We start from the raw sequence: 18,645 nt of genomic DNA on the forward strand, positions 1-18,645 counted from the left end.
TCGTGTGGCCTCCTCACGTACAGCTCCATCAGTGTTTGACATTTCATGAGCAGATGGGTGAATCTCTGAGAATTGGCACCACTTGGTCTGGAATGAAGTCATTGACCCATAAGGTCAGAAATATTTCTAAATATTTCACTCTATTTCTGTTGCAGCCTTTTTCTCTGCCTTTTTTTTCTGTTTGCTGCTGGTGTGTGTCACTTTTTTTCCTTTCCAAACTCTGTTCATCTCCTGAGCTGCTGGTTGACTCCTTATTACTTTCCTACTCAGACCTTTTGTCAATTCTTGCTTCCTTTTTTTTTTTTTTTTCTGGTTTTCTTTGTTTGGTCAGTCTCAGTTTTGGTGTCATGTTAGTTGAACATAATTTTTTTCTCATCTCTTTTTTGAGCATGAGTTCTTCTTCTTTGTATATTTTAGTGTCCTCATGCCAACTCTATGTGATTTCTTCAGTATATCTTTCCATTTTAGGATTTTCCTTTCTTTCTTTCTTGTTCATTTCCTTCTTTCTTTCTCCCATCTTTTATGTCTTACTTACGTAATTTCTTTCTTTCTTGCTCATTATTTATTTCCCCTCTATCTTTCTGCCTTTCTTTCTTGTTCATTTCCTTCCTGCCTTGTTTTGGTTGGTTGTTTGCTTCTTTGTTTCTTCCTTCCTTCCTTCCTTGCTCATTTCATTTCTTTCTTTCTTTCTTTCCATTTAATGTCATTTCCTTCCTTCTTCCCTTCTTTCATGTCTTTCTTGCTTCTTTCCTTTCTTATTTGCTCATTTCTTTTTCTTTCTTGTTCATTTCCTTCTTTCTTTCTCCCATCTTTCATGTCTTACTTACTTAATTTCTTTCTTTCTTGCTCATTATTTATTTCCCCTCTATCTTTCTGCCTTTCTTTCTTGTTCATTTCCTTCCTTCCTTGTTTTGGTTGTTTGTTTGCTTCTTTGTTTCTTCCTTCCTTCCTTCCTTGCTCATTTCATTTCTTCCTTCCTTGCTCATTTCATTTCTTTCTTTCTTTCTTTCTTTCTTTCTTTCTTTCTTTCTTTCTTTCTTTCTTTCCATTTAATGTCATTTCCTTTCTTTTTCCCTTCTTTCTTGCTTCATTCCTTTCTTATGTGCTCATTTCTTTCTTTCTTTCTTTACATTTAATGTCATTTCCTTCCTTCTTCCTTTCTTTCATGTCTTTCTTGCTTCATTCCTTTCTTATTTGCTCATTTCTTTCTTTCTTTCTTTACATTTAATGTCATTTCCTTCCTTCTTCCTTTCTTTCATGTCTTTCTTGCTTCATTCCTTTCTTATTTGCTCATTTCTTTCTTTCTTTCTTTCTTTCACACACAGCAGAGCATAACCCATGCAAGTAGCTGGACCTGACTCTGTCTCACCATCCATGTTGAAAAACTGTGCAGACCAACTGTCCCCGGTGTTCACAGACATCTTCAACACCTCAGTGGAGACATGCCAGATGCCAACATGCTTCAAGGCCTCCATTATCATCACCATCCTCAAAAAACAAAGAACTTCAGGTCTTAATGATTACTGACCCATCACCCTCACCTCTGTGGTGATGAAGACGTTTGAGCGCCTTGTCCTCCCATACTTCTTACAGTAGTTTTTCCTGTTCTTTTTATTGTTGTTTATGCACCAACAACACCAGATCAAATTCCTTGTATGTGATAATTGACTTGGCAAAAATAGATTGATTCCTGTTCATTTCCTTGCTCATTTCATTCATTTGTTCTTCCCTTCTTTCATGTCTTTCTTGCTTCATTTCTTTGTTTCTTTGTTTCTTTCTTTACTCCCATCCTTTCTTCCTTCCCAAATTTACAGCTCAGGTGTTGTAGTGCATTGTCTACCAGCACTGGCCTTGAAGGTCTTTCTCCATCATTAGTACACTAGTCATTGTGACATGTTAGTTTATTACACTTTTTAAAAATGGGCTGATTAAAGGAAGTTTTTCTTCCAGCACACTTTTACACTCCACCCATTTTTCTCCTTGTGACTGATGGCAACAAGGTTCCCCCTTTGTTCTACTAAGTGTAACTGTGTGATAACATATCTCTCTTTACAATTTTTCCTTGTTCCTTCTCTCCTTCAGTCAACATCTGTCATATACAAAGTGTTTCTCCTTTATATATGAACCCCCTTTGTTTTGTCATAAGGAGGGTTAATATGATTTTTCAGTGACACTGCCATTGTGTCATGTAGGTTTGTAGTTTACAAGTAGTTTATATATATATATATACACACACACACACACACACACTACCATATCTCATGGCATGTCCTGATTCAGCAGCACGAAATATACATTAATCTCTTCGTTCGTGATATTGTCACGAAAAGCGCCACATTGTCGTAATGGGAGCACAAATTCATTCTAATACATTCCGTGACGGCTACACAAAATTAAAAGTGAAGCGGGGGGGGGGGGGGGGGCATTGGGGGTGGTTATGGTAAGGGTGGGGGGAAGGAGTAGGGTTAGGTTAAGGTTAGGGTTAGAGGTAGAATTAGGGTTATAGTAATAGTGAGTTTAAAAAAAACAAATTTGAATCATTTTGTGATTCATATATATATATATATATATATATATATATGTGTGTGTGTGTGTGTGTGTGTGATAATTTGTCTGTGCATTTAGACCCCTGTCAAAATGTTGTGTTAACAGCCCTCTTTTTGCTGTAAATCTCCTTTCCCTTTTGTGTTTTTAAGTTTTCCTGTTGTTTTTGACAACTTTGCCTTTTTGAGTGCTGCCTGTGTTTGGACCTTGTGGTCTACTTTCTGGACAGTCCACTTGCCTACTCCCTTGTTGACACTGTTGCTTGGTTTGGACTGTTTTCCTGTGTTCCAACCTTAGTTCTACTCCTGGATTGAACAAAAACACTTTTACATGAGCTTGTTTATATCTCTTGGGGTCTCCAGCCATTCTCCACAAGTGACAGACATCGATTAAGTCAGACACACAACATTAAAGGACATGTTGGAATGGTTGCAAACTGGGTTCAAAGCATCAAGTGTGTATGATTTGAATAGCGTGTCATAAATGAATTAGCCAAAGAACAGATCGCTGGCAGATGTGCAGCACCACCAGCTGATAAGTTAATATTTGAGATGGTCGTCTCGGCTTGACTTGCCTGCTGTGCTCAGTTTTCGACACTTGGCCCAGTGACTGACCTTTGATCAATCTGATGCACCCTAGGCAATCCTAGAACCCACCTACATATTTGTGTCAAGTTTGGTGGAAATTGGCCCAAGCATCTTGAAGTAGTAGTGGAAACATTTTGCAAGTTGAGTGAACCCAAATGGAGGTGTGAGGCTGTGCAGGCCTGTGTGCAGCGTAGAACTCCACCTTGTTCTTCTCACCACTTCCTCTTAACTGCGAGACGGCAGGAAGAGAGGACATACAGAAGAGGAAGAGAGGCAACGACAACAGGCTTATTGCTTTATTTAAAGTGAAACATACACATTTATACAGAAGTGGGAGTCTGAGCTGACAACGCGAGAGAAGAGAAACAGAAAGACTGAGTGCAGAGGACCACGTCCACCATCATGGCTCCTTGGATGAGGACTACCACGGAGCGGTACGGTGTAGGTAAGTCAGCGTTCGCTCTGAGGCTTGTCTTTATGCATGGGATAGGGCTTGTGCCTGTTTAAGCGTGATGGCGATCAAAAACAGATTTCCTGTCTGAGAGGATGTGAGCAGGTACTCGCAGCCACACAGAACTTCAAGATGTACATCATCATATTTAATCCCAAAACTTGCAACAAATCCAACCATAGCTACAGTGGGATTTTTACAAATTGTGCATGACCTGTCTCATACAGCACACAGTAATTACAGAAGTGGCAAGATTCTGCAGAAAATACTGCAAATAAGATTTTTTGTTTGTTTGTTTTGCAGAAAGAACAAACAGCAAAGGGAGTGGGGGGGAGGGGGTGAAACTTCTCTGTACAATCTGCAGCTTATCCACAGCTGTGGATGATGGACAAGCGCCAGCATGTTACATGTGATAAACACTCACATCCAGCAACGTCTTTGGCTGCTTTTAAATCTTATTTTGATGAAGTTGATTACATATGTTTACTGGCCTGTTTGGAGAAGACTCACTGACCAGTTATGTGGAATAAATTTGTGGTGTAGATTGTGCAGTTAAAAAAATAAAGAAGTTGAAACTTCCCATTTTATACGGTGCATTACATTACATTACATTACAGTTCAGCCAATAAAAGCAACATGTTCCAATCTGATTCCATATTTATCTGCTCCATTTAAGCTGAATGTCTTCCTGGACTGCATAAGATTAAACACCGGAAGTGGAGGAAGAAAGAAGGAAGACAAGCTGTGCAGCCTTCATGATCAGCTAAACCACGGGTAGGCAACCTGTTCCAGAAAGAGCCATGAGGGTGCAGGTTTTCTTTGCAGCCACTGACTCCACCAGGTGATTTCACTGATTAACTGATTCCATCTGCTCAAAGTGATATTAATCAGTAAAATCACCTGGTGGAGTCAGCGGCTGCAAAGAAAACCTGCACCCTCATGGCTCTTTCTGGAACAGGTTGCCTACCCCTGAGCTAAACGCTCCACAAAGACGTTGACGTAAAAAATACAATGTTAATAATTTCAACTGTTTTCATATGCAAAACTGAATTTTTTTATATAGCTCAATATTAGCTTACCATTATTTAGGTGATAAGCAGCAGACCTTCATTTTTTTTGAGAGCACATTTTTAAATGCTGCAACAGCATCCAGCTTGTTGCACTGTGGCCTATGTGCACCGTCACAGTGCTGATGCGTTCATCTCTGCAACAGTATGGCACAAACCTCCTGCTGCTCCTCATCATGCGGGATTCCACTCCACAGGAGCGTGCAGTTCACTCTGTCAAATTTAAATATCCGAGTCAGAATTGCTCCAGCGGCCTGGGAGCAAATGGTAATTTAACAGGAAAGCTGAATTTCATGAGTTGTAAACACTGATTGTTTCACTTGTAGCACTTGTAAACTACACCACATTATTTGTCTGATTGTAAAGATTCCAAAAAGGTATAGTTTTGACTATCTATGCCTGAATGATCAGAAGTTATGGGGTAAAAACAGCAAATATGGTGACAAAGTTCAGTGTCAGTTTGTACAGGGGTCAAAAGTTAAAGTTGCTCTAATTTTGGTAAAAAGTGATACAAATTATTGGTTGAGCTAATAGGATTAATAAATGGAATAGTTTTGATTGTGCTGAATGTTTGGTCTCCAAAGTAAAGGTCAAACAAGGTCAACATCCATTGGATCTATGACATGTCACATATGTAACCCTGTAACATGATAACTAAGCATGATACATGGTGAAAACTATTCCTTTTAAAAACCCTGTTACCTCAACTAATAATTTGCATAATTTTTTACCTAAACTGGAGCAACTTTAACTTTGACCCCTGTACAAACTGAAACTGACATTTGTCACCATTTTTGCTGTTTTTACCCCATAACTCCTAATCATTCGGTCATAGATAGCCCAATCTATACCTTTTTGGAATCTTTATGATCACACAAATAACGTGGTGTAGTTTTCAAAATGATTTCAGCATTTTTAATTTTGACCCCTGTGTAATTCTTCAATTGACCCCTACCTGGCCACCTACTGAAAATTCAAGTGGCCAGTCGGTTTGTTCAAAAGAGTAATGTCTAAGGAGTATTTATGCCAACCTTGGTGCTTGTATCACCATTTGCACAATTGTTTCAGTTATCTGCTGCACTATTACTCTGATTGTCTAAATATCTCAAGGCATTTACTCATAGCTGAGTTGGAATTATTTTAAAAAGATTCATACAAATTCTTACCTTATTTTTTTTAAGTCGAGCTACGTGTACTCTTTTTGAAAGTGGAGTTTTAAAGGTTTGCTGTGTTCTATGCCATGTGTGCTGCTAACATTCTTACTAGTAGTTGCTTTCTAATTATTCCATCTTGGTTTTGCAGTGTGTTTGGCAAAATTTTCCTTTGCTAAATTTATATGAACTGTCTCTGAAACTGTTGGGGTTACATCGAGTTCACTAATTCTCTTTTAGTAAAGTGGAATTTTGTTGGCCAAGAAGAGAGGCAGCTTTCTCTGGAGATAGGAGATATGGTCCACATCCAGGAGGTTTGTGATGGTAAGAATTTTAATAATCATGAAAAACACTACAAATTCTTCTATTGTATCATTTATTTTATATCACATATGAGATGAAAAAACATGATGTGTTAAATTTAGATTTTTTTTTTCATATTCCAAGCCCTGTATATCAAATACAGCAAGCACAAACAGTCAAAGTATCACATAGACAGCACAGTGCAAATGTTTTCTGCATGTTACAATTTTGATAATACAAGCTTGCTCAATGGTAGATGGAGGCACAAACTGGAAATGGCATAAAAAAGCTCCCCCGGTGAAGAAAAAGCCATAAACTGGACAACATTTATGGAGCTAAATCCAGGCCAAAAGTTTTGTAATCTGAAAAAAAAAAGATTGAAAAAATAAATTTTGAAACTGAAAATTCAATGTTTGTTCTTGAATCTTCTAATAATTAAAAAAAAAATTATTAAAACAATTCTTATAGTAATATAGTAATAGTAATTAAAATAGAATTTCAGTTTCAAAATTTATTTTTCAATCAATTTATTTTCAGATTACAAAACTTTTGGCCTGGATTTAGCTCCATAAACGTTGTAAAAGCCGTAAAAAGCCACAAATACGAACATAGACATCGTTAACAGGAGTAGACGCCGCATTGGTTGCTGAGGCGCAAGAAATGGGGCCGCCATCTTGGACCGGTCATCCTAATGATTCGATCAAAAGGCACAGTTAAGGTTTGATTTTATAATCTTATTTTCTTTTTAATCTTTCGAACATAATATGTGTCGAATACAAAGTGTCCCAATACCTTTGGAGGGCAATGTATCCTAACCTTATGATGAGTGCAAAATGAGTGTGGTATATAATTTTCACTGTTGCTGCACTTTGTGTGAAATCATAGTCATATCTTATATCATACTGATATGACAGTATTGCCATATGATAATTTGGCCATATTGTAGGAAAAAAGGGTTCAGAAGTAATACACACTAATATCACATCTGCCTTTGCTTAAAGTGAATATGACTACAGTGCTGCACTAAGTTAAACTGGCAAAAGCGATATACAGAATATGGGCATCAAATTTTTTTATTTTGTAAAATAAATAAATAAATAAAAATAAAAACAAAATAGCTTGGATTGTAGCTGTTTTATTAATGCACCGCAGAGCTATTTAATTGTCACATAACTCCTCATACTTGCAGTATGTCTGTACAAGTGTATTATCTTGTGTACATAGGTTAGAAGGTGTCATCACATTTTACATTTGTGAATACCACACTGTATTTTATTGCAGCTTATAAAAAAGATGTGCGGCACTGTGTAAAGGTTTTAGACACTGTTAAAGTACCTAAAACCTTTTCACAGTACTGAGATATTATTGGCTACTTATAGATTGTATGTGATCATATGTTTCCCTACATTTTTGTTGCTGATGGTAGTTATTTTTTTTATATGTTTATGTTTTCAACAGGATGGTACAAAGGTTATCTGGCTAAAAATAAGGCCCAACAGGTAAGAAGGACACGACGGACATAATAAAAGTTTTATATCACACTCTGCATTATATAAACAGAAATGCATGAAGTGGGAGAGATGTATCTGGCGGTGGCGGCGGCGGGGGGGGGGGGGGGGGGGGGGTATATCCCTCCTGAGAAAAAGAAAAGATGCGAAGAAGAAATACTGTATATGAAGAACAAACAAAAAGTCTTTAAGTTTGGTAATCTCATTAACTCATTAACTTCTGTCTATGAAAGTGTTTTTTTATGTTAGCATTCATGATGGAAAGAGTTTCTTCCTACTAGTAGTATATATATATATATATATATATATATATATATATATATATAAAACAGTGACAAATTATGCTATCATTATATGTATGACCAGAATTTGCTCAGCAGATTGCCTAATTTCGATGATTTAGAACCTCCCAACAAAAATTTCTGGATCCACCCCTATACAGTGGCGTTAAGCATTTGAAACCCTCAGACTTTTACATAGTTCATTATTTTATTCCATCATTTTATGAGTCAAAAGACAGGCTTTGTTTATGTAAATATTGTTTCGATTATTCTCTTTAATCTGAAATCTGTAATAATAATGAAAAACAAATCTAAATTTGAATATCTATTTTTTCTCTCTGTCTCTCTCGCTCTCTTTTGAAAAGTTTCTTCTTCTTACATTTATCTCCCTGAACATGTTTTTTCCTTCCACAGGGAGTGTTTCCTGTAAGTTTTATCCACCTGAAGGAGGTTTTCATAGAAAAACAGGGGTAAGTGTTTTTAAAATATCTGTGGTTCCAAACCTGTATTCCAATCTCCCCCCCACTTCATTTGTGTATTTTTAGTTAAGAAACCTGAGGTTGGTGTGTCTGTCAACAGAGATGAGGAGGTGGTGATATCTGCAGAAATGCCCCTGGTGAAGGAGGTGACCACCACACTGAGAGAGTGGGGGAGCATATGGAAGCAGCTCTTTGTGGTATTAAAAAAATAAATAAAATAAAAGCAATAAAAACATTTACTTTTAATTTTACTTTTGCATGTGTGTTTTAGAGTGTAAAGGCACTAATTGTTTGTCCAGGTCAATAAGCAGGAGCGTGTGAAGCAGGTCCAGAGGCTGATGTGGGAGCTGATGGAGTGGCGTTCCCAGCTCCTCTCTGGCACTCTTCCCAGTGATGAATTTAAAGAACTTAAACAGAAAGTCACCTCCAAGATTGACTATGGCAACAAGTGAGTCTGCCCCATCATTTAGTGTATTTTGCTCTTTTCTCCATCTTTTCTCTCTCGTCCTTCCCCTCTCCTTTGGTGCTTTCACCTCCTTCTTCACCTCCCTGTCATCATGTCATCTTGTGCTGTCTCCTCCTTCCTGCAGGATCTTGGAGCTGGATCAAGTGGTACGTGACGAGGACGGGAATATCCTGGAGCCTGAGCGAGCCAGCGTCATTAGTTTATTCAGGGCCCACGAGGAGGCAACAGCCAAGATCAATGAGCGCATCAAAGAGGAGCAGGTAGGGAAGAATATCGGGAAGACAGTTTGGAACTGTGTGAAGGGTTTTCTTGAAGTTCTGCTGTGATATTTCTGTGCTGCAATTCCCACAGACTCATCACTCAAATAATGAGGTCAAAAGTAAAACCAGGGAATCCCCCCCATGGAAACTGGTTTTCATTCTCATGAGTTAATATCAACATTATGGAACAGAACAGAGCCACTTGGGTATTTCTTAAGTTAAGAAAATAGATGAATTCTCTTAGAGAAAAAAAAGTTGGTAATTATTAACTTGCATCTCTGTTTATTTTTGGACAATTGGTAAGCTTATACCAAGGCTTTTGACAAAGCTGTAGATATACTTAAATATGTAAAATAGCAAACACTTTTATTAGTTTCATTTATACCCGAGGCCATCAAAATATGGCCATCGGATATTGGGAAGGCTTTGTGTCTATCTGTCCGTCTGTCTGTGCTCAACATAAGTCCAGTCCTATTACTGCCAGAGTCATCAAATTGACAGGGAACATTTTTGGGACACAAACCTTGAACAAGTTCAAAGATGGCTAACCTTAACCCCTTAACGCCCGAATTTATATAGCTGTATATAAAAAAATGTTTTGTGTGTGTTTTTGCCTTTAAGTAGATGGTAAATAATGTTGAGATTATTAATTTCACTTTTGCACAAAAACTAGATAGTAATATTGGGTATTCTGGTAATGACTTTATGTTATAATGTTATAATAATAATGATGGTATGTTGCAAATTTGCGACAACAGGCATACAGGTCAATTTGGTAAGTTGCATATTTGAGTCAGAGATTGTAGCATATATGCGACGATGGGCGTTAAGGGGTTAAGAGGTATTTTAAGAGGAATGAAGTCACATTGTTTCATATTTTTATGCTATGAATCATGCAAATCAGTTTTTTGTTTGTTTGTTTTTTTTGAGGAGCAGGGGTGACAGCCAATAAGAGTAGAGCGGCACCGTGATGTCACTGGCTGGTCCCTCTCTGGCGCTCCAAAACCGCTTGGTTTATGTGTAAATATAACATTTGTCATATCTTATGTAAAATAAATAAATACTTCTAAATAAACACTTCTAAAACTGAAAACACTGTTTTTGGAACCTGATAACACCTCTGGAGTGATTATAAGACATCTCACGGACGTCAGCGTGCATGCTAACGTCCACTAACTCAAAGCTAACTCCAGCTCTTGTCAAAAGCACACACACACACACGTCCTCCTGCAGATGGTGTTAAAACATAAATAAAATATTGTTTATGACTGACTGATTCATTGAGTTTATTCTGCAACATCAATATAAACATACAGAGGTTAATGTGTCAATGATACACGGATAACACCATAATTCATAAACACTTATTTCCATTGTGGTCCTTGTGAAATTGTCACGTGACAAAATAGAGCAGCTTGATTGAACATGTACAAATTGTACATAAAACAACAGGGTATTAATAAAAAATGTAAATAACAATAAATGTCTATCTATGACAGCATGGCCATATGATCATTTGGCCACATGATTGATTGATAGATAGATAGATAGATAGATAGATAGATAGATAGATAGATACTTTGTACTGGGATACCAATTAAACAAGTGCAAATTATAAAGAAGGCAATGCTCATACGGCTGAGGGTATTTAGCATTCTCTGGTTCGCAGTTGTGGATCTCACACCGTCTCGCCGTCTGTGACTCACGCGGAGGTCAGTTTCAGCAGAGTTTCGATGTCACAAACCGAACAGTCCGCCCCTAAAATCGGTCTACCGTTTGCATCTGCGCATGCGTCATTTCGGACCACAGCAGCACATCTGAGATAGAGTCTCTTCACCCAAAGCAATCAAATGGATTAATGGGATTATTAACCATCAGATGATAAATGCAAATCCTCTTAAATCATTCTAAAGTCAGTTTTAAGCAGAAACAAGGTCGTTTTAAGCAGAAACGAAGCGAAAATCCGTGATTCTTTGAAATGTCCGACATGCAGTGAACGCATCAGCTAGCAGCTCATTTAGCTGGGGCACTCTGATCACTTCCTCTATCTTTTCTGATGAAATAATGCTGAATTCATGTGGAAATGATTGTTGTACAAAAGCTTCAGATATCTGTCGCTGAGATGATAACTGAAGTGCAGTTTGAAGCAGAAAGGAGGTGTGAACCGCGTCACTGGGGGACCGATTTTTAGGGGGACCTTTTGGTCTGTGACACCAGTTTAGGGCACAGTGAAAACAATAAGACAGCATCGGGGCACGGCAGAAGTTCATCACAGGTGCTACACCTCCTCTAAATAACCCTCTCAACTTGGGAGAACGTGTCATCATCATAATCGCCCATGAACTTGCTAAATCGACACCATCCACATCCTCGCGAGTCACTGGTTACATGCGCTGTGAGACACAGCAGCTCTGCTGGCACCGTGGTGCATTCTGGGAAGAGCAGGGGGCCGCCAGAGGTATTATTGTAAACGTTAAAGTAACCAAATTACGTTATATTCCTTTTTAATATCACCAATACCATCCTTCTCCTGATTCACATGGAATTATTTTGGAACATATTTATTTCATTGCAAACCTACAATAAGGCTAAAATTATTGATTTTTATTTACTTTTATTCAAATTTTTAAAAAAAATTAGCATTTGATGTTCTGTCCTCTTGAAATGTAGTTGTCAGTTTCCACCCTAAAGCCACTGTCTCCTTGTGCAGTCCAACATCCAGACAGACCATTCTGGGATCTCAGCACGGATCCAGTCCTCCCCGACACACAGCCTCTACGTCTTTGTCAGGAACTTTGTGTGTCGCATTGGAGAAGACTCGGAGCTCTTCATGTCCCTCTATGACCCCATCAAACAGACCATCATCAGGTTCATTTCCTCCTTTGTTAGCGTCTATATCAATCTGTCTGTCCGTCTCTCTGGGTGCGAGTATGAGTACTGTTCTGTGTGTGTGTGTGTGTGTGTGTGTGTGTGTGTGTGTGTGTGTGTGTGTGTGTGTGTGTGTGTGTGTGTGTGTGTGTGTGTGTGTGTGTGTGTGTGTGTGTGCATCAACAAACACCAGCATCTGTGGTGTAAATGAAATGACGTATTTCCACGGAGCAGCCAGTGGGTTAGACGTCAGTCAGCCAGTCATGTGACATTTCAATTGTGAGCATGATTACGTCAGTTGTACCAACCTGATTGCCATCAAACTTGATATTTGCATATTTGCATAGTGTCCTCAAATAGCCTGTTATGTTTGGGGTCACAAAGTCAAAGGTCATGGTTACTGGAGGGCATTTTGTGAAACTCTTGTGAACATAACTTCATTCCTAATTTCCTGATTTTCACCAAATGTGGTATGTGTATTAGGCATGGTGACCCCAAGAAACCCATTGATTTTAGGGTCAAGAGGTCAAAGGTTATGGTCACTGCAGTGCACTTTGTAATAATTTATCACCACAACAGCTTGTGTTTTAGCTGTCCAACTGTAACCAAAGTTGGTATGTGTGTTAGGTATATGGACCAGAACAAGCCAAATGGGGTCAAAAGGTCAAACGTTAAGGTTGCCAGAATTTGTTATTATTATTTTTTAAATTCTGGGATCGCAATAATTTCTCTCTGAATTGTCACAAAACATGCTACGCATGTTAGGTATGATGACCCCAAAAACCCGATTGATGTTGATGTCAAATGGTCAATATCACTGAAGTGTACTTTGTAAAAACCTTCTGTAGAAAAGCTTCACTAAGGTCTTGTTTAGAAGGGAACCCCATCACTACGGTTTTCCTAAACATTTTATTGGAAACATATTACTTTAATCTCAGAAAAGTTTTGAGATTTTTTTTGTCACAAATGTATGACGTTATACTAAGGCCATTTTCCCCAGTCACTCAGTTTAGACAGGTGACCAACTCTTGGAAAAGTCCTAGTACATCTGAATTTCTTCCATTTATGGATGATGGAGGCCACTGTGCTCATTGGGACCTTCAAAGCAGCAGAAATGTTTCTCTACAAAAAACAAATGAAGAAAAAAACCTTTTATTCACATTGTCATTGTGGGGTATTGTTTGTAGAAATTTGAGGAAAAAATGATTGTTATCCATTTTGGAATAAGGCTGTAGCATAACGAATTGTGGATGAAGTGAAGCGCTGTGAATACTTTGTGGAGGCACTGCATCTGCTTATTGAGTTGACAATACTTTATGCCTGATGCCCTCCCTAAGAGGACTACAGATATTGATTGGGAACAGGTACAACTGGTTTGGAACTAGGAAAACAAATGAGGAAAAACTGAAGCGCTATGAATACATTCCAGATGCACAGTATCAATTAGATTTCAAGCACTTCTGATTTCCACTAATGGGCTGCAAATAAAACTTAATGTCTGGGTCTTCTCTTGATTTGCAGTACTATTGGGAGCTATGACCACATAGCCAATAAGGTACTTGGACTGAGCCAAATAGCTCATGATGTAAATGAGCTGTGCCAAGTAACAGCTTGCAATAATCCGTCAGTCCATATAGCCGCCCTGTTGTCACACAATGTCACAAATGTATTTTATATTCGCTCAGAGCACATGATAAAACTGTTACGATTACGGTTAGGGTAAGAGTTACAATAAATAGAAGTGACATGGGGCAATTTACCATTGTGTCAGACATTATTGTTACCTTGTGTGCCACTGGCAGAGCAAGCTATTGTAACTGTTAGTTTGTGTGCCTGTGTGCAAAATAACTCAGTAATAGATAAACAGATTTTCACCAAACCTGGGGGAAATACTCCTTGGGTTGGTGTCTCCAGATGAGTGGAAAACTCTTGTGGACTCTCAGATGATGATCTCCATTCAACAAGGCAAGCTCACCTCATGTTCCATCCTTCACCTCATGAAATATTTGTTCCATTGAAAGAGTGAAAAAACTTTCATTATTTGTTTTATATAACGGTGAAAATAGATCCTTGTCATTTGATATTTTATTAAGTTATAAACAACCGAAAAGGGACTTACATTTTGGTGTGTGTCACTGGTTCATTGACGTTATCACTCCAACATAAACTTTAAATAGGAGTCCAAAATTGTTCTCAGTCAACATGCAATAAATAATCCTGATGATGTAGTAATGACCAAAAGGTGTGAATACTTATGTACATGTGATTTCTTATTTTTAATTTTTAATAAATTTGCAAAAAAATTAAACAAAACCTTTTTTCATGTTGTCACTATGGGGTCATTTTGGGAAAAAAATTAATTTACTCCATTTTGGAATAAGGCTGTAACACAACAAAATGTGGAACAAAGTAAAGTGATGCGAATGCTTTCTGGATGCAACATACACTGTTGCTATACTCAGTCACATGACTGTGACCAGGATGTCCTTGTTAAGGTTAAACCACCAATGAGTCAAGATTGGACCTCACGATGCAGGCAGCAGGATACAAAGGGTGAGGTGCAAAACCAGGGCATTTAATGTTCCAGAAAACAGCGTAAATACAAATCTGATCCACAATCCTGGGTGAAAAAGTCCAAAAATGCAAACGACAGACAAAGTGATCAAACCAACAAAAAACAGCTGTCAAAAAAATGACAGTGCAGTAAACACGGTAAAAAAGGATGAACAGGTGAAGCTGGACAGAATGTGGGAAAGACAGCAGGGACTGAAAGTAATAGACTGGCAGTGGTGAAACAGACAGGTGTGACTTAAATACCAAACAAACTGAGGGACAGGTGAGACAACTCAGGGGACGGACAAACACAACACCTGGGAACAGAATGAACACACAGTAGCTACAACTGACATCTACAGGGCAGTACAAAAATAAAGCACTGATCACCAAATCTAACCAAGGAAGTAGCACAATCAATGTCAAATCCGAGTGCAATCTAACAGAAAACAAATGTGGACATAAACCTGAGTAACATAAGAACCCAACAAGACAAACCAGAGCTATAAATAAAACAGAAACATCATAAGAGCACAAACCCAATCCCAGAACAGATGTAAAAAGAACACGTGGCATAACAAACAATAACGGAGCACACAAGGAAACAAACAAGATCATGAGGGGCGGAACTCCCGGACACAAATTAACTCTCAGACACCATGCACAGTTGTCAGGCGTAACCAAGACACACTTGCCGAGGAATGGAAGACTAGACAGAGGTACACAATGAGGATCGCACTCCCCCCCAGACACACACAGAAAACAAGAGGGGACACACACATGCTCACCCATCCACCCACACATACTCATCCACACGCACGCCACCGGGAAGCAAACAAGACAGGTGACAAGGACTCCAACCTGACCAAGGGGCGTGCCCCCGCACACCAGGCGCAGAGGGCACACCCCACGGGAAGAAACTCACATGCTCCCACTTCCACACACCCATCATTTAACTGGGAGACAGGACAGAACAAAGGACAGGGACATCACATACAGATAGACTTACACATACGCAGGACTCAGAAGGGGCACATGGGGGACACGTAACACACACACATATTCATACACATACTCACAGACCACAGGGAGACAGGACAGGACAAGTGACCAAGGACTCACATAAAAGACACGAGGACAACTCAGAAACCTGGCCTCAGGTCAAACCCCAACAGTCCTGCTCCATTAATACCACAGATGTCAAGACACAATATGGTGGACAGTGACTTTTGTGACTGTGACCCAGCATTATAGTGCAGCCTATTCCATTCTATAGAGGTCAGTGATGAATGCAGTCAGGAGGCTTCTGACATACAGAAGGCAGAGCTTTTCAGGGTTATAATATATAGATTTCAAGGTGGATGCCTATGACCTCATTGTTTTCTCTTATAAATCCCATGTTTCACACATATTATTGATGGGATTTTATATATTAAAAATTGGCTTCATTCTCAAAGGAAAACTGACAAAGGTGGATCAAATATGAAAAAATGACTATCACTGATAGTACTGTGAAGGGACTTTAAAATCTTTTACAAGGACACTCTTCGTTGGGCTCAACAGAAATAATTGAAGCACACATTTTTACTGACGTTAATCATTATAATTATAATTATAATGCCAGACCACTGTGTTTCAACCTTCAAAAGCATTATGGGAGTATGGATCTGGCAGCCTAATGCAGTATAAAACTTTCTCCTCGGTAACCTACCACTTCAGCTCACACATAATCCATAATCTCCAAATGCCTGTCCCACATCGTTTCCCTCTGTGCCGTCTTTTCTCCACTATGACAGCTCACTTAATGCTGACAGAGTAATGCCTAAAAATAAGAATCCCCTAAACAAAAATTGTTGGGAGGTGGATTGGTAGCAGCAGCCCTGCATGGTGCCTGACAGCGCTGATACTCCGGCCTGTCACCGGCTGTCACACTGTGACTGTCTCTGGAACGCCTGAGATAGAATTGGATTGATGGTCTTTTTATCCACATATACCCACCACAATTTGACATGTTGACATGCATTAATTGCTGCTGTCTGACTCTGTTCTCTTTGGTTTGCAATTTGGTGTTTGTTCTTTGCTATCAGTTCTTTCATCATGAGCCATTTGTTGCACCCTGGTCTTGTTGGAACATGGTGGACATGCGCTCGTTTTTGACAGGAATATTTTAGGAAGTGATCTTTTTTGATTAGCCTTCACTCAACCCATTCTACTCAGAGAGATTATTCTGTGTCCATCCTCTCTCTCTCTGTCTTTTTTATTGTTTCTCTCAGCTTCTGGTATGTGATTAGATGTCATAAAAACTCCAGTTGGGAACAGAATTGTAATTTTAGCACTTAACGGTGAATAGTTTTACAGCTGCACTGGGTAAAGTTAGCTGCTTGCTGGATGACTAACATTTGAAAAGTTAAACTGCTGTTTCCTAAAATTTACTTTTTGTGACACATCACGAAATGGCATGAGATTGGATTATATGTTCATGTACTTACACAGTGACATAATTTTTTTGTAATTTTGCCTCAATGAATATGTTCTTTGCATCAGTTATTACAAACAGTATAGTGCTGTGAGTTCTGAAAAATTGAGTGGCTTTGCAAGAAGACTAGTGAGGGAAGCCACCAAGACAGGAGATATAGGGTGCCAAGACAGGAGATATAGGATGCCAAGACAGGAGATATAGGGTGCGGTGGCATTAGTATTTTCTCAATCCCTACTCCAAACATATTTACCATACTTTTTGCATTTCTCTGTGATTGATGTAAATGCTGTCTACCTGGGTGGTTGCTATCCAGGACCCAATGCTGTCCTGTAGTGTGGTGGGTGTCCATCACACCACAATTCCAATTCTCAATTCCAGTGTGTGCTCCCTGATGTGACTTGACTTGATATAAATCAAATCTAAGAAATTTTCAGTGATTTGGAAATGTTCATGTATCTCTCCCCTGACTTGTCTAAGGAAAACTGACTGTAAAACTGAATGTTTGTATCAAAAATAATTGCTAGATTTAATTTGTCAAATTACTCACGGACTGTGAAAATCGATACACTATGTACGTGGTCTATTAGATAATAAACCGACCCTTTTATTTTTTTTTTTAACTATATGGATTTGAATGACGTGCAATTACACCAGTCATGCTTGAACCCTCGTGCGCATGCGTGAGTTTTTTCACGCGTGTCGGTGACATCATTTCCCTGTGGGCAGGCCTTGAGTGAGATGTGGTCCCGCCCTCTCGGCTGAATTCCTTTGTTTCACACGCTGCTCGAGACGGCGCGCGTTGCTTTATAAACATTTTTTCTGGACATGTGAGGAATATCCGAGTGGACACTATTCGAGAAATTAAGATGGCTTTCGGTGAAAAGTTTAACGGCTGATGAGAGATTATGGGGTGTTTCTGTCTGTGTAAGGACTTCCCACGCAGCGGGACGTCGTGCAGCGCTTCCAGGCGCTGTCGTCGGCCTGTTTCGACCTGAAAACATCCTAATTTAAGGCTTAATTCACCCAGGATGTCGTGAGAGAACAGAGAAGATTCAGAAGAGGCCAGCATAAGGACTTTATGCGGACATTCCACTGTTTAAGGACATTTTGTAATGAAAGACGTGCGCGCAAATTCGCCGAGTCGTTTCCGTGACGACTCGGCAAATCTGTGTGCGCCGCGACAGGAAAAACACCTCCGTGTTGAAAACCATTTGTAAAATTCAGGCGGCTTTTGATGGCTTTCAACAAGTGAGTAACTGAGAAATTGTTTAACAGCTTGGGCATGTTCCAACTTGCCCGTTAAGGTTTCCAACGTAGGTGTTTTTCCTATCGCGACCCCCCGCGGTCGGGTCCAGCCCGACATGCGACTCTGCCCGCACGTTCTTTCATTACAAAATGTCCGTTAACAATGGAATGTCCGAATAAACTCCTCATGCCGACTTCTTCTGAAAGTTCTCTGTTCTCTGACGACTTCCTGGGTCAACAGAGCCTGAAACGTGGAAGTTTTCAACTTGAAATGGTGAGACGCTGCTGCCTCGAAGCGCAGATCGCCGTCAGGTGCCGTGGGCCGTCCTTAAAGCGACAGTTACAGACCAAAATCTCTCATCAGCCGTTAAAATTTTTACCGAAAACCAGCTGAATTTATCGA

At 39.3% G+C, this 18,645-nt stretch overlaps 1 protein-coding gene across 2 annotated transcripts in view; it reads left to right on the plus strand.

The window, feature by feature from the left end:
• Positions 1-3,374: 3,374 nt before the first annotated feature.
• Positions 3,375-18,645, plus strand: part of LOC117519806 (dedicator of cytokinesis protein 2-like) — a 406,014-nt gene continuing 390,743 nt past the window's right edge. For both annotated transcript variants that reach the window (XM_034181049.1, XM_034181050.1), the window contains exons 1-8: positions 3,375-3,576; positions 6,041-6,124; positions 7,562-7,602; positions 8,307-8,362; positions 8,472-8,568; positions 8,671-8,819; positions 8,962-9,097; positions 11,808-11,965. In XM_034181049.1, the coding sequence (XP_034036940.1) occupies positions 3,534-3,576; positions 6,041-6,124; positions 7,562-7,602; positions 8,307-8,362; positions 8,472-8,568; positions 8,671-8,819; positions 8,962-9,097; positions 11,808-11,965 (764 nt within the window). In that variant the 5' untranslated portion in view covers positions 3,375-3,533. The remainder of the gene's footprint in view (positions 3,577-6,040; positions 6,125-7,561; positions 7,603-8,306; positions 8,363-8,471; positions 8,569-8,670; positions 8,820-8,961; positions 9,098-11,807; positions 11,966-18,645) is intronic.

This window comes from Thalassophryne amazonica, chromosome 11 (genome assembly GCF_902500255.1).
Source record: "Thalassophryne amazonica chromosome 11, fThaAma1.1, whole genome shotgun sequence".
Classification (NCBI taxonomy): domain Eukaryota; kingdom Metazoa; phylum Chordata; class Actinopteri; order Batrachoidiformes; family Batrachoididae; genus Thalassophryne; species Thalassophryne amazonica.